At 54.3% G+C, this 15,257-nt stretch overlaps 1 protein-coding gene across 4 annotated transcripts; it reads left to right on the top strand.

Moving 5' to 3' along the window:
• The first annotated feature begins 3 nt into the window (after positions 1 to 3).
• MFSD13A (major facilitator superfamily domain containing 13A) lies at positions 4 to 15,055 on the top strand. Of its 4 annotated transcripts, none has more exons than XM_060126680.1 (9): positions 4 to 175; positions 7,965 to 8,207; positions 8,640 to 8,722; positions 9,312 to 9,764; positions 9,914 to 10,040; positions 10,858 to 10,954; positions 11,537 to 11,708; positions 11,784 to 11,977; positions 13,398 to 15,055. In XM_060126680.1, exons 2-9 carry the CDS (start codon positions 8,040 to 8,042, stop codon positions 13,658 to 13,660), a joined length of 1,557 nt encoding a protein of 518 aa, XP_059982663.1. In that variant the 5' UTR covers positions 4 to 175; positions 7,965 to 8,039; the 3' UTR covers positions 13,661 to 15,055. The 4 variants fall into 4 exon arrangements, with proteins under 4 accessions (XP_059982663.1, XP_059982664.1, XP_059982665.1 ...); XM_060126681.1 differs by lacking the exon at positions 13,398 to 15,055 and adding an exon at positions 12,476 to 12,889; XM_060126682.1 differs by lacking the exon at positions 13,398 to 15,055 and adding an exon at positions 12,588 to 12,889.
• Positions 15,056 to 15,257: the final 202 nt, after the last annotated feature.

The following is a 15,257-nucleotide window of genomic DNA, read 5'->3' on the forward strand; positions in this document are numbered from 1 at the left end:
CATCCTCGGGCGCGAGCACCTGCCGAAGCAGCGGTCCCGGAGCCACGCGGAGCCAATCGCTGGGCAGGAGCGGAAGAAGGGGCTGGAGAAGCTGCTGGAGGCCTGCGCGCAGGCGCACTGGCTGGCACCTGGCTCCGGGCAGCCGCGGGATTAGGCTTCGCCTGCCACAATTTCGGTGAGGGGCTGGCCCGCGGCCGGGGCTTGGGGGCAGGAGCGGGCCGGGCTGGGGGCCAGTTGGTCACAAAGGACACACCCGAAGGGTACAGGAATGCTGTCTGCTCCGGGAGTCCTGGGGGCTGTCTGTGGGAGTTCCTGAAGTGATCTGGGTGTGGGTTGAGAGAGTGCCTCGGGGCAGGGTGGGAGAAGCTTGGGCTCAAGGGTTGAGGATGGAATTCTTGCAGAGGGACTCCCTGGGGTCGCATGATGCATCAGGCCGGGATCCATTTCATTAACATAATGGCTTTTAACCCTGGTGGCGTTGTAGAACCAATTGGGGAGCTTTAAAAGAACACCGATGCTGGGCCCCATCCTTAGAAATTACGATTTACGATTGGTCAGGGGTGAGGCTTGGGCTTTCGTGTTATTGAGCAGCTCCTCAGGTGATTTTAATGTGCCGACAGGCTGGAGAACCACCACATGGTTCAGTGCCAGCTATTGAGTAAGGAACTCCTGGGTTGTTCCCAGACTCCTCTGTGGCTCGCGAGGGGTGCATGGTCCTGAGGTGAAGTTGCTGATCCTCCAGTGCTGCTGCGGAGCAGGGAGGGAAAGGGAGAAGGTCCCTCCCCCAGTAGGGTGAAGTTCGTTTCCAGCCTGAGGAGGAGGATGGGCCCATTAGTCACTGCATGGAAAGTGGCACCCCTCCAGGGTTGGGCGTCCCCAACAGCCCTGCCAGGGCTGGTCCTGCCGTGGGGAGACTGAGCAGGGAGGGAAAGGGGGTGTGAAACAAGAAACACAGAAGACAATTCAGAGGTCACCTGCTTGTTGAAAAAAGGACACACCTAATATTTGCGCAGGGTATAATACCTTTCTTATTCATTTGATACTCCCGGGACAGGCAGGGAATGGAATTTTCTCCCGCTTTGCAGATGTAGGAATAAACTCAGAGAGCTAGTTAGTGATAAGGTTCAAACTTGACCCAGGGCTCCCAACTCCAAATTATGCTTATTAGTAGATTTTTTCCCTCCATACTAATAGCTTCTCATACAGTCTCTAGTCCTTCTGAAAGGAATCAGAAGCTAACACCCACCCTCTTTCTGAAGCCCCTCACCCCAGGGGCCCCGTCTGTCATTCTTGGTTTCCTCTACCAAATTCATCAGCCCCCTACTCACCACAGGCTGGTTCAGAAATCAGGGAGCTGCTACTGTTTCTATCATTTTCTGGTTCTCTATCTCCCAGAAGCCTGATGGGGTGAGGAGGGGAGAGTTTTTACATGATGCTGGGGGCTCCTTCTAAACATCTGATTCTGTCACCTGGCCACTCCCAGTGCCCCCCATCCTATTGTCCTCAGGATAGGATCTTGTGTGTGGTTTCCAAAGCTCTTCCTGATCTGGTGTGTATCAATTTTCCTTAGCACACGGGTGAAAGCTTAGTAAGTGTTACATTTTGTTATTATCACTGTTCCTCTTTGTTGCCTCACCTGTTGCCTTGCTGTCCATGTTTCACATCAGGGTTCCCCAGGTTGCCTCTTTTTGACTCCCACAGCCAAGCAGAATGCAGAGCTGAGGGGCACAGTGGGATCTGGGGAGGACACTCCTCCTAACACTGCTCTCCCGTTGGGCTGCGGATGTCCACATTGGCCTTTTAGGGGCAAATTGACCCAGAAGGTATTAATTGAGCACTTACTGTGTGGTGAAGGACCCTGGTGGAAGCTGGGAGTCCAGATCAGGGGCAGGTCTGACCTGTCCCTGCCTTTAAGGAGCTTGGGTGCTGGAGAAGGGTTAGGGAGACATTTGGATCCTGATACAGAGCCAAGGGACCTGAAAAGGGGAGAGAACACCTGACTTGGTGCCCTTGGGAAGGTATGTGCCCCTGAACTGGGCCTTGCTTGAATCAGCAGGGTTTGATACAATTGTGGTGGCGGTATGGGCCTAGTGATGTGAGAAATGCTGAGTTTTTGGGTGTTTTTTAGTCAGAAGCACCTGTTTTGAATTTTGGCTCTAGCACTTAATAGCTCTGTGATTTGGGGCCAGCTATTTAACCTTCAGAGCCTTGGTTTCTTCACTTACAAGATGAGGATGGAAATAGTAACAAGAGTTGTAAGGATTCATGATGATAGGTGTAAAAACCAGGCATATCTTATATGTCTGAGAAATGGTATGTAGTTACATCTAGGGTGTTTTAGGTGGAAGGAACAACATGAACAAAGGTTGGAGGTGGCACTTAAAAAAGAATTTGATGGATGACAGGATATATCAAGCAGTGAGAAGCATCAATGTTGAGTGCTGAAAAGACAACTTCAGTCATGGATTTGGCAGAAGGGGACACTGACTACAACTCTTTAAAGATCATAAAGCCAAACTTCAGAGACATGAAAAAGAAGAAGAATAGCTACATTAAAAAAAAATTTATTTATTTGTTTTTAGCTGTGTTGGGTCTTCGTTGCTGCTCTGGGCTTTCTCTAGTTGCGGTGAGCCGGGGCTACTCTTCGTTGTGGTGCGTGGGCTTCTCATTGCGGTGGCTTCTCTTCTTGTGGAGCACGGGCTCTAGAGCGCAGGCTCAGTTGTGGCGCACAGGCTTAGTTGCTCTGCGGCATGTGGGATCTTCCTGGACCAGGGCTCGAACCCGTGTCTCCTGCATTGGATGGAGGATTCTTAACCACTGTGCCACCAGGGAAGCCCATGAATAGCTACATTTTATTGAGGGTCTTCTCAGTGCCAGGCACTAGGCTTGGTGCTTTATATATCTTTTGCATTTCAGCCCTACAGCAATCTAAGAGGTTGGCGTTGTCATCCCCACTTTATAGATGAGGAAACTGAGGCCCAGGGAGAGGGAGTGGCTGGCTCAAGGCCACACAACTGGGACCACACCAGCGAGGGGCATGGGAGATGGGCTCTGGGGCCACCAGCAGGCTCTCCTGCTAGGTGCCAAGGTGAGGGTGGAGTTGGTTGCAGGTTACAGGTTATCTCAGCCAGGTTATGCAACTAGGCTGGTGTGAGCCCCAAGCCTTCCTCCCCTGAGAGGCAGGGCTGTTGTTCTCTGTGGGGGTGGAGTGGGGGTGGGGAGGGCTATTAGAGGAAGCAGTTCCTGATGGAGGAGTGGAATCTGGAGTGACCCTGCATACTCCTCCCCCAGCTTTCTTTCCCGGGCAGAGGCTTACCTGGACAGGTTGCTTTGCCTCTAGATCTGGTCCATGGTAGTGGTCTGTCTCTGGTACTCATGAACATCATCTGGGCCCGTGCTCCTTGCAGGCCGTCCTCTTCTGACTTTCCCCCTTGTGCCTTGATTTTTCTCTCAAACTCGCCTACCACAGGAAGGGGCCTGATTACCAGCATATTCCCCTGCTCCTACCCTGATCTGTTATAAGTGAGCCCAAGGAAATGCCAGTTTCTGAGCACATTTCTGTCGGTGCTCTGGGCTTCCTAGACATAGTTTAATCCTCCCTGAATTCCTATAAAAATAGGCACTGTTACTCCCATTTTACAGGTGAGGAAACCAAGGTTCAGACAAGCTCAGACCTTGCCTGCAGTTACAGTTAGTAGAAAGTTCAGTTGAGATGTAAACCCAGGCCCTTCTGATGGCAAAAGTCATACGTTTTCCATCTCACCGCACTTTGAGGTTTTCTTCTACTGTTGCCCCAGCTGCTGGAGGCTGGGGACCTTGCCTGTAGGGTCCACCTTCTCCAGTAACCAGGGCAGGCCACTGGACATCTGGGTAGGGGTGCCAGGAGGTTTCACTCCCTTTGGACAAAGGCTTTCAAGGTGAGGGAGGGGAGTTCTGAAAGGCTCTGGGGAATCACAGGAGGTGACCTGGGTTAAGGATAGCAGCAGAGGTGTACATGGTGCTTTACAGCCCCAAAGCACCTTTAGATTAGCCCACCCCACCCTTGTGTGGTAGGTATGGAGGGTCTGGGAGGCTTGTTAGCAGTAATCTCTGAAGTTTGGGTGCTCGCTGCACTTCCTGTGCTCATTGCGTTAGAGTATTTTCTCATGGACTGCTAACCCTAGCCTTAGGAAGGTTGGCCCCATCGTGCAGATCAGGAAACAGGCATGGAGAGGCTTAGCAAATTGCTTCAGGTCACACGGGTAGGAAATGGTGGAGTTGGGACTTTGGAGACCTCCAGTTGTATCTTCTTTCCACTATGTTACTTGGAAAGTGCCAAGGAAACTTAAAGGGTGATGGATATGTTCCTGATCTCAATTGTGGTGACAGTTTCACAGGCATACCTATGACAAAACTGATCAGACTGTACACTTTGAAAATGTGCAAATTATTATTATTGGGGGGGCGGGAGGTCTTTTTTTTTTCTTTTTTTCTTTTGGCCATGCTGTGCAGCTTGCAGGATCTCAGTTCCCCAACCAGGGATTGAACCCAGGCCATGGCAGTGACAGCCCAGAATCCTAACCACTAGGCCACCAGGGGACTCCCCAATATGCAGATTATTATATGTCAGTTGTACCTCAATAAAGCTGTGAAAAAAAAAAGTATTTCCCACCAAATGTTTCTTCAGGGGCTCAAAGCCCCCAGGGAGAGGCCACCTGGATATCCTCCGGCTCTGGGACAAGGTGGCATCATTATGGCCTGGGAGAGATTCTCACAGACTTAGCGGCTGCTTTCAGGTAGTTTTGGCCACTCCTCCTTCTCTCATTGCTCCACCACTAGGTGTGGGCTGGCACAAGGTTGGCACAGGGGATGGGGGGCTGCATACCGATCTCTTGAGTGAATTGCCACTCAGCTTCCATTGAGCCTGAGAGAGACTCCCATGAGATACCATCCTTATTCTCCCTGCAGAGCCTCTTTCTTACCCGTCACTCTTATAGCAAGAGTGGCTGAGTCCAGAGAGGGAGAGAGAGGGCGAAGACACAGGCCCTGCGCTGGAGAACCCCACAGTCAGGCTGGAGTGCGGGCAGGTGGGAGAGTGCTGTGCAGGGGCAGGAGGCACCAGTGAGGGCCGAGGAGTTGGAGAAGGTCTTCTTGACATGGTGCTGGCTCCTGAGGGATGGGTGAGATGGAGATGAAGACATGGGCAGGGTGCTTCTGGTAGGAGGCACCATCAAGAACAAAGGCCTGGGGGCTTCCCTGGTGGCGCAGTGGTTAAGAATCCGCCTGCCAATGCAAGGGAGATGGGTTCGAGCCCTGGTCCGGGGAGATCCCACATGCCGCAGAGCAACTAAGCCTACGTGCCACAACTACTGAGCCTGCTCTCTAGAGCCCACGAGCCACAACTACTGAGCCCTCGTGCCACAACTACTGAAGCCCTCGTGCCTAGAGCCCGTGCTCCGCAACAAGAGAAGCCACCACATTGAGAAGCCCACACACCACAATGAAGAGTAGCCCCCGCTCGCCGCAACCAGAGAAAACCTGTGCGCAGCAACGAAGACCCAATGCAGCCAAAAATGGATAAATAAATAAATTTATTAAAAAAAAAAAAAAAGAACAAAGGCCTGGCCAGAGGAGACAGTGGCTTGAAGATCCATGGGAGTCTGGGCTGGTCTGGCGGGGGAGAGGCCAGACTACAGAGGCCCCTGAAGGCTGGGCAGGGAAGGGGAGCCATGGTTGCTCATGGGGCAAGAACAGGGCCTGGGGAGTCACCACATTTGGACTGGGGCTGAAGTCGGTCCTCCAGGGCCTGACTCTGATGGGGAAACAGAAGTTTCTGTTCTGCATGTGTGCGTGCAAGCATGCGGACATGTAAATGAAGCCCATGGGTAGGCTTGGGTCATGAGGACTCAAAGAGAAAGCCTCTGAGGAAGTGTATAAGTTTTAGGGCTGCCACAAACTGAGTGGCTTAAGGCAACCTCCCAGTTCCTGTAGGGTAGAAATCCAACATCAAGGCATCAGTAGGGTCATGTGCCCTCTGGAGGGAGGCTCTAGGAAAGAATCCTTCCTTGCCTCTTCCTAGCTCCTGGTGGTTGCCTGCAATCCTTAGTGTTCTTTGGCTTGTAGATGCGTCACTCACATTTCTGCCTGCATCTTCAGGTGGCTGTCTTCCCTTTGTGTGTGTCTGTCTCTGTGTCCAAATTTCCCTCTCCTTTTAAGGATACCAGTCATTGGATTAGGGCCCACCCTAACTCAGTATGATCTCATCTGAACTTGGTTACATCTGCAAAGATCCTATTTCCAAATAAGGTTGCACTCACAGATACTGGGGGTTAGGACTTGAACTTATCTCTTTGGGGCACATTCAACTCAGAACAGGGAGTTTGAGAGAAGGAAGCCCCCATAGATTCCCTCTGGGGGTCAGACACATGAGATTATTTTTCTGAAAAGAGAACAACAGCTTTGAATCTAAAGAGACAGATAGACTTAATGCCTGGCTGCTTAAAGTGTGGTCATGGACCAGCAGCATTGGTGCCACCTGGGAGCCTGTTAGAAATGCAGAATCTCAGATTCTTCCCCACGCCTATGGAGGCAAAATCTGCATTTTAACAAAGTCCCCTGGTGACTTGGAAGCACATTATAGTATGAGAAGCGCTGCTTTAATAAAAATCTGACTTTTATTTGCTTTTCCATCCATGGTCAGTCTAGCCTGCTGGTCTCTGTACACGAGTCGGCCTGGTTGGGAGCAGGCACTCGTGCTGTCCTTTGTTCTCTCTCTCTTTTTTTTTTTTTTTTTTTTTGCGGTACACGGGCCTCTCACTGTTGTGGCTTCTTCCCGTTGCGGAGCACAGGCTCCGGACGCGCAGGCCCAGCGGCCATGGCTTACGGGCCCAGCCGCTCCGCAGCATGTGGGATCTTCCTGGACCGGGGCACGAACCCACGTCCCCTGCATCGGCAGGCGGACTCCCAACCACTGTGCCACCAGGGAAGCCCTGTTCTCTCTTTTCATGTAACATGTTCTTCAGTTTCCCTCCCCTGTGTTGAGGTTGCCCACGTACTTGGCCTTTCTGGAGAGCATCGGGCTTGTTGAGCCAGTCCCTTTGTTGTGTTCCTGGGCTGTGTCCAGCTTTTGGCTGTTTATAAATGTTGCTGCCATGAACAGCTCTGTACTTGTTCCCTTGGGGTTAGTTCCTTGAGGTGGAATTTCCGGAATCAAAGTGCGTGAGCAGTTGTGGACTCTTATCATATCTTATAACTTGTATATCCCTATGGAAACTGCCATCACAGCAGGTTTCTCCATTCTACCCAGCAGTCCATAGGAACCCAATTTGGGAGGTCAAGTGGCAGAAAAGGCTTTGGAGCCAGACAGGTCAGGGTTCAAATCTGCTACTTTTTTGCTGTGCGACACTGGGCAAATTACTTAACATCTCTGAGCTTGGGGTTGCTCTCCTATAATATTGTAATAGTGCTGTAAACTTTGTAGGGATTTTATAAAGATGATAATGAGATCACTAACGTCCATTTATTGAGCACTTTCTGTGAGTTACCTCATTTAATCCTTACATTCCTCTGAGTAGCCATGATCATCCACTTTTCCTTTTTACAGAAGAGAAAACTGAGGCTGGGGTTAAGTAGCTTGCCCGAGGTGCCACTGTAGGCACAGTGTGTGCCCAAGCCCAGGGTTGTCATGTCTGGACCGTTAAGGTTGAGTAAAGTATGGATGAAAGAAGATACTGAGCACAGCACGCTAGCACGCGACCTGGCTCAGCACTTGCTGGCTGGCTGCCTTCTCTTCTCACGCCTTTATCAGTTTCCTTGGGTTACTCTCCAGTAGTGGTATCTAGTCCAGCATTGTTTTAGCTGGACATCATTGACGATTCCCCAGTTTTGTTTTACGTACAGACTTTCTCCCAGTGAGATGACTCAGAGGTCTGGGGTTAGATCAGCTGGCTCTGATCCCTGCAGCTAACTGGCTTCTTCTTCCCCAGGGACAAGGATGGCCAGACTGCCCGTGGCCATGAGCGCTCCTCAGTACTCCTGGGGCTGAGGCTGGGCTGGCCGCCATGGGGCTGGGTGGGCCCTGGGCCTGGCTGCTGGGCCTGCCCACGGCCATGGTCTATGGCTCCCTGGCCCTCTTCATCTCTGTCCTGCACAACGTGTTCCTGCTTTACTACGTGGACACCTTTGTCTCAGTGTACAAGATCAACAAAGCTGCCTTCTGGGTCGGAGAGGTAGGCCAGAGCTGGGGCAGCTAGCCAGGGTGGGAGCCAGGCAGATGGCAGGGCTGGATCCTGCCCAGCCAGGAGCTTGGGGCAAGCCGGGTTGCCCACTGAGATTCAGCAAGAAAAGCTGGAGCTGGAGGCCTTGATGACTCCTCAGTGAGGATTATGCCAGCTCTCCTGGCCTCTGTCTTGTGAGCCAGGCACTGTTCTATGTATGCACATTTATAATATATTCACATATATTTATCAGCTGGGACCTGGATGGGTAGGAGTTTGATGGGACAGTCGCTATGGGTTATAACAGAGGGACTGACCTGAGCAAAGGTTTGCAGGAAGGAAAGCTGGGGTCATCTCTGAGAGGTGGCGAGCAGGCTGGGAGGGAGAAAGCCCCGGAGAGGAGACTGCCTGGAGCCCACCTGCCCGTTTCCCCTCTGCCCACAGACGGTGTTTCTCCTCTGGAACAGCCTCAATGACCCCCTGTTCGGCTGGCTGAGTGACCGTCAGTTCCTCAGCTCCCAGCCCCGGTTTGTTTCCCGAGGATGGCTCAGAACTGGTTCTGTCCCACCTACTCCCCCCCCCCCCCCAGAGCTGGAGGACCCCTGCCTGTGTTTGGGGTGGGGAAGAAAGGGAGACCATTTCCAGCTGTTGTGCAGGCTTCCTCCTTTCCCATGGTCAGGCAGACTCTGTCCAGTGTGAAGAAGTGGCCTTGGCTGGCTGCGGCCTTGCTCAGCTCGGGGAGAAATTTACCCCCGCTTGGCTTACCAGGCCCTCAGGACGGGGCTCCGTGCAGCAAACACTCTGCTGCTTCTGGCACATTTCTTTAGCCCATCCCTGCTCGGGCCCATCACTGCCCCCAAGCTTGAGAAATGGGTATCCCACCACCCTTTGGCCATCAGCCCTGGCAGGCTGGTAAGAGAGCAGAGGGGAGAGTGTACCCACTGGTGAGTTGTGCTTCCTAAATCAGGGGTTGAACTCAGGGCTCAGTGGGACCACCCTGGTGTGAGTCCCATGCTCTGGGCCTCTGTTGTTCCCTCCTCTGGGCCCCGGGCAGGGGGAACTGGGGCCTGCCAAGGCTGTAGGGGCATCTCCCAACAGCACCCCTCTCCCTGGCAGGTCAGGCGCCAGGCTCTCCTCGAGGGCCGTGGTGCTGGCACGGGTGCGGGCGCTGGGCTGGCATGGGCCGCTGCTGGCGCTGTCGTTCCTGGCGTTCTGGGTGCCCTGGGCCCCAGCTGGCCTGCAGTTCTTGCTGTGCCTGTGCCTCTATGATGGCTTCCTGACGCTCGTGGACCTGCACCATCATGCCTTGCTGGCCGACCTGGCCCTCTCAGCCCACGACCGCACCCACCTCAACTTCTACTGCTCCCTCTTCAGTGCGGCTGGCTCCCTGTCTGTCTTTGCCTCCTACGCCTTCTGGAACAAAGAAGACTTCTCTTCCTTCCGCGCCTTCTGCCTGGCACTGGCCGCTGGCTCTGGGCTGGGCTTTGTGGGGGCCACACGGCTGCTGAGGTGGCGGGTGGAGGCGGCCAGCAGGGAACCGGGGTGCCCAACCCTGGCTGTGGATGGCGGGTAAGTGGCCAGCTCCGGCTCTCCAGGGTCCCGCCAGCACTCTGCTGGGTGTGACTGCCATGCTGGGGCCCCTGGCTGGTGGATGGCTGCCGGGTGGGGGATGGCTGTGGCCCAGCCTAGGCCGTTCTTGACTCCCCTCTGCCCCGTAGCCTGTGTGAAGAAGAAGAGCTGCTTCTTGGCGGCGAGGAGACGGGCAGCATCACCTTGGGCCAGTACCTTCGGCAGCTGGCCCGCCACCGGAACTTCCTGTGGTTCGTGGGCATGGACCTGGTGCAGGTACGGGAGCAGTGCCTCCGTCCAGGATGGCTACGAATGCCTCACTCAAGGGGACAGGCTCCTCAGAAGCTGGGAGATCAGTTCTGGCCTCGCCTGAGAATGGCTGGGCCATTCAATGGCAGGAGCACAAGTTGGGTTGTTAGATACCTGGATTCTAGCAGCATCTGAGCTCCTAGCTCTCTGCGTCATCTTAGGCTTGTCTCAGTCTCTCGGGGCAGCCATGTCCTCACCTGCAAAGCGAGAATATGAAAAAGAGGTGCCCCTTTGGAGACTTTTAAAACACCACATGCCATACCTAAAACATATGTAGTATATAAGCCAACCAAATTTAGAAATATATTGTTTTTGTGTCATTTAGCTTGTTTTAGCATTGATAGGTTTTATAAGAGAAAAAGCTTTTAATTGTTCTAATGACAATTTTGTCATTCCTTCTAACTTTTAGCAAACTTGATGAGCATAGGAAGTTGGTTTCAGGTTTTGTTGTTGTTGTTTTTTGCGGTATGCGGGTCTCTCACTGCTGTGGCCTCTCCGGTTGTGGAGCACAGGCTCCAGACGCGCAGGCTCAGCGGCCATGGCTCATGGCCCCAGCCGCTCTGCGGCATGTGGGATCCTCCCGGACCGAGGCACGAACCCGTGTCCCCTGCATCGGCAGGCGGACTCCCAACCACTGCGCCACCAGGGAAGCCCTGGTTTCAGGTTTTGTTCTGGCATGTTCCACGCCGAGGGACACGGGGGTGGAGGCCGCTCTTGCTCCTGCTGCCCCACCTGCTGGCTTCTGCCCTCTTCCTGGCCTCCTCACTGTCCCTGTTGGTTGCAGGTCTTTCACTGCCACTTCAACAGCAACTTCTTCCCCCTCTTCCTGGAGCATCTGTTGTCAGACCACATCTCCCTCTCCACTGGCTCCTTCCTGTTGGGTGAGTGGGTGCCTCGGGCAGGCCGGAAGGACAAAGGCTTGCACCCCAGAACCCCTAGCCCGGCTGTAGGCACAGCCGCCTCCCCAGCTGGGGCCCAGGTGGCAGAGGGCAGAATCCGTGCTGGGGTTGCACCTCCAGCCCCCAGCTCTGTTTTCCAGAGGGAGGGAGGGAGCCTCTGTGGGTTTGAGTGGGTAGGGCTGCCCTCATGGTGGTCCTCTGGGTGGCGGTGACACCCAGAGGTTAAGTGGTACAGTGGCTGGTTCACAGGGAGGACTACTGTCCTGACAGGCCTGGGTGTGTGTCTTGACCGTGCTTATTCACTGTGTGGCCTTGGGTGTGTTTTATTTCATCTCTTTGGGCCTCCACTTCTCTGTAAAGTAGGAATGATAATAGTACTTACCTTAAAGCGTCGTGAGGACTAAATAAAAGGGTGTGAAGCTCTTAGCACGGAGCCTGAACCTCGCTAGTGCAGGATCAGTGCAAACTCTGATTCCGATGGCCAACCGTGAGCAGTTGTGGAGGTTGTGGCCGTGCCCCCTGACGAGGCCGTGCCCCCTGACGAGGCCGTACCCCCTTCCCCAGGCATCTCCTATGTCGCTCCGCATCTCAACAATCTCTACTTCCTGCCCCTGTGCCGGCGCTGGGGCGTCTACGCTGTGGTGCGCGGGCTATTCCTGCTCAAGCTGGGCCTGAGCCTGCTCATGCTGTGCGCTGGCCCTGACCGCCCTGGCCTGCTCTGCCTCTTCATTGCCAGGTATGCCCTGCCCTCCTTCGTCCCCACACCTCTGTCCCACCCCTTCATTTTTGTCTGCTCTCTCTCCGCCGGCAGCAACCGTGTCTTCACTGAGGGCACCTGTAAGCTGTTGACCTTGGTGGTCACTGACCTGGTGGACGAGGACCTGGTGCTGAACCACCGCAAGCAGGCGGCCTCAGCACTTCTCTTTGGCATGGTGGCCTTGGTGACCAAGCCAGGCCAGACCTTCGCCCCGCTGCTGGGCACCTGGCTGCTGTGCTTCTACACAGGTGAGAGCCCAGGGGCTGGCACGGGGCTCTGGAGCCTCCAGGGAGCACAGCTTACCTGGTGTACCAGCTGATCAGCCTGGGATCTGGGTCCATTGAGGGAGAGAATGGCAACCAGCCAACAGAGGCTGGGTCTGGGCCGCCCCCGGCTGCCACCCCTCCTCTGCCTCTCTGCATGTGGGTAGAGGAACTGGGTTACACTCTTTCATTCATTCATTCAACAAATATGTATGGAATACCTTCTCTGCCAGGTGCTGCTCTAGGTGCCTCTAGGGAGGGAGATAACAAAATAAGACAGACAAGGTCTTTGCCATCGTGGAGCTTATATTCTAGTCAGGGGTTGGGGGTAGGGTCGGCAATAAACAGCCAAACAGGTAGTGATAAGTGCATTGGTAAAAACTAGCCATTGTGACTGAGAAGCTGCTTAGTGTGGTCCGGGAAGGTCTCTCTGAGGAGGTGACACCCAGGATGTGAACTGAATGGCGAGGATTTGGTCTACAGAGATCTCAGCAAATCCCAGACAGAGAGAACTGGAAGTGGGCCCAAGTTATCAAGAGTGGTTTGGCAGACTTCCCTGGTGGTGCAGTGGTTAAGAATCCATCTGCCAATGCAGGGGACCCGGGTTCGAGCCCTGGTCCGGGAAGATCCCACATGCCACGGAGCAACTAAGCCTACGTGCCACAACTACTGAGCCTGCGCTCTAGAGCCACGAGTCACAACTACTGAGCCTGTGTGCCACAACTACTAAAGCCGGCGCACCTAGAGCCCATGCTCTGCAAAAAGAGAAGCCACCGCAGTGAGAAGCCTGTACACCGAAACGAAGAGTAGCCCTGGCTCACCACAACTAGAGAAAGCCCGCACACAACAACGAAGACCCAACGCAGCCAAAAATAAATAAAGAAATAAATTTATAAAAAAGAATGGTTTGGAGATGAGGCTGGAAAAGTGAAGAGGGCTCTGTAGATCTGGGCAGGGTGTGAATTTCATTCTCAGTGCAGCTATTGGGTGGCTTTTAAGTAGGGGAGTGGCCTCGTCTGATTTACATGCTTTAAAGTTCGCTCTGACTGCTGCACGGAGGATGGGCTGTAGGGAGGCTGTGGCACAGGCGATGGAGGCTTGGAGCAGGTGGGGCCGGGGGCTGAAAAGAAGTGTTTGTTTTGGGCTGTGTTTTGGAGTTGGGGGAAGTGAAGGATTGGCTGTTGGGGAGTGGTGAAATTAACTGAGGAATCTAGGAAGACTTCGAGGTTATTGGGGGGATGGCGGTACCATTCCCCAAGAAGAGAAGAACAGGGGAGAAGCAAGTCTGGGGGAGGAATCAAGAGCTGCCATTTGGACATGTGCCCGTGGCGTGTGAGATGCGGCACTGTGGACTGTGGAGGAGACCAGGGCTGACCTGTTCTTTCTGCGGACTCTCTCATCCTAGGTCATGATCTCTTCCAGCAGCCCGCACTGACACCTGTGGGGAGTGCCCAGCCCTGGCCAGAGCCCCCGGCTCCACCCCCACCACAGGCCCCGACGCTCCGCCAGGGCTGCTTCTACCTGCTGGTGCTGGTTCCCCTCACCTGTGCTCTGCTGCAGCTGTTCACCTGGTCCCAGTTCACGCTGTATGGGAGACGCCTGCATGCGGTCAAAGCCCAGCGTCAGAACCTGTCACGGGCCCAAACCCTGGACATTAAGATGGTGTGAGGGGAGCGGCAAGGCCACCCTGCTGAGGACACTACCTGCAGCCCTGGGCGGCCAGTCTCTTTCGCCTTCCTGGGGTGCAGCCTGGAGGACAGTTGGCGGAGTGGGAGCGCCTGGGGCTGCGCAGGGAGCGTCACTGAGGTCTAAGTTCCTGCTTGGCTGTCGGGCTCAGCTTGGGCAAGGGTTGGGGCGTTTGTGCTCAGGGACCCGCTTCCTCCTATGCGGCAGGAGGAAGAAGAGGATCACGAAGGGAGGGGGCCCGCCCTGTGGTCACGTGGGGTTGCTGTGGGCACAGAGGCCTATCCCCCTTCCTGGCTGGGGCTGGCGCCCTATGTGGGCTCGGAAACCACTTTGGCCTAGTCAGAGGAAACTGAGTCCCACCTCCCCTTGCGGTGGCTTCTCTCAGAACTCTCTGCCTCAGCTGTGCGTGGAGTAGCGCGCCCTAGCTGCTGCAGGGCGCCCGCGTCCCCAGCTGGCCTCTCAGCAATGTTCATTTCATCACAGACTGATCGAAGTCGGTCATTTCTATTCCCACTCCTGAGGTCTGTGCTGTGTGTGGGAGTGGTGGGTTGGGGAACAGGATTCCTTACTTAATAAGAGCAGCCTGAGAGCATTTTCAGAGATGAGTGGGGGGGCCACCCACATCAGTCACTGGGGTAGCAGGGAGAGCCTGCAGGCCCGTGGCCGCATGGGCCCTTGGGAGCAAAACAGCTTTCAGGCCTGCGTTCGTAGCCCCAGTGCGTTTCCCACGTACCACGGCTGGACGTGGTGGGCAAGGAGGAGTGGCCACTTCTAGGCTAGAGGTCCTTAACCTTGGAGTCGCTGGGGAGCTTGCAAAGATGCTGGTGTCTGAGTTGTTCCCCAAGATTCTGGTTTCATGGGTCTGGGTACCGCCTGGCACTGGGGTTTCGGAAAGCTCTGTGGTGATTTTCCCGTGCAGCTGGGACTGAGAACCTCTGCTTGAGGTCAGCGTTTCTCGGCCTCGACACCGCAGACACTTGGGGCTGGGCTGTTCTTCGTTGTGGGTGTTTAGCAGCATCCCTGGCCTCTGCCTACTAGATGTCAGTAGCATCTCCCTCCAGTTGTGACGACCAAACATCTCCAGGCATTGCCAAGTGTGTCCTAAGGGGCAAAACTGACTTTGATTGGGAACCACTGCTCTAGGCCAATGGTTATTTGAGGGTGTGCACAGCGGTTAAGAATGTAGGCCCTAGGGCTATATTGCCTGGGTTCAAATTCTAGCTAACAAAGGGCAGAGCTTTGGGAAATTATATAAGGAATAACAAACATACTTACACTTTGTACGGTTGTTGGGAGAATCAAATGGATTAACATTTGTAAAGTGCCTGGAAAAGCGCTCCCCCCTACCCCCCAAGTATACAGGTTTAAAATGGAGAACTGATTAATCAGCATATCTGCGCGTGGGCCCTGGGAACAGTATTTTAATAAGCTTCTGACTTCAGAGATGTGAAGAGCTGGCCCCCTCATTTGGGGTGGAGTCTCATCCATGGGCTTGGGCATGTGCACAGGCCTGGGACCTTCATTCCTGACCTGGTCTTTGGGCTTCGTTGTGAACACCATCTTCTCTGCGTCCACCTGA

Source organism: Lagenorhynchus albirostris, chromosome 16 (genome assembly GCF_949774975.1).
Source record: "Lagenorhynchus albirostris chromosome 16, mLagAlb1.1, whole genome shotgun sequence".
Classification (NCBI taxonomy): Eukaryota; Metazoa; Chordata; class Mammalia; order Artiodactyla; family Delphinidae; genus Lagenorhynchus; species Lagenorhynchus albirostris.

Coding starts and splice junctions, on each gene's coding strand:
- MFSD13A (XM_060126679.1), top strand. CDS start 8,040: ATGGGGCTGGGTGGGCCCTGGGCCTGGCTGCTGGGCCTGCCCACGGCC. Junction 8,208..8,639: donor CTGCCTTCTGGGTCGGAGAG/GTAGGCCAGAGC, acceptor CTCTGCCCACAG/ACGGTGTTTCTCCTCTGGAA. Junction 9,765..9,913: donor ACCCTGGCTGTGGATGGCGG/GTAAGTGGCCAG, acceptor TCTGCCCCGTAG/CCTGTGTGAAGAAGAAGAGC.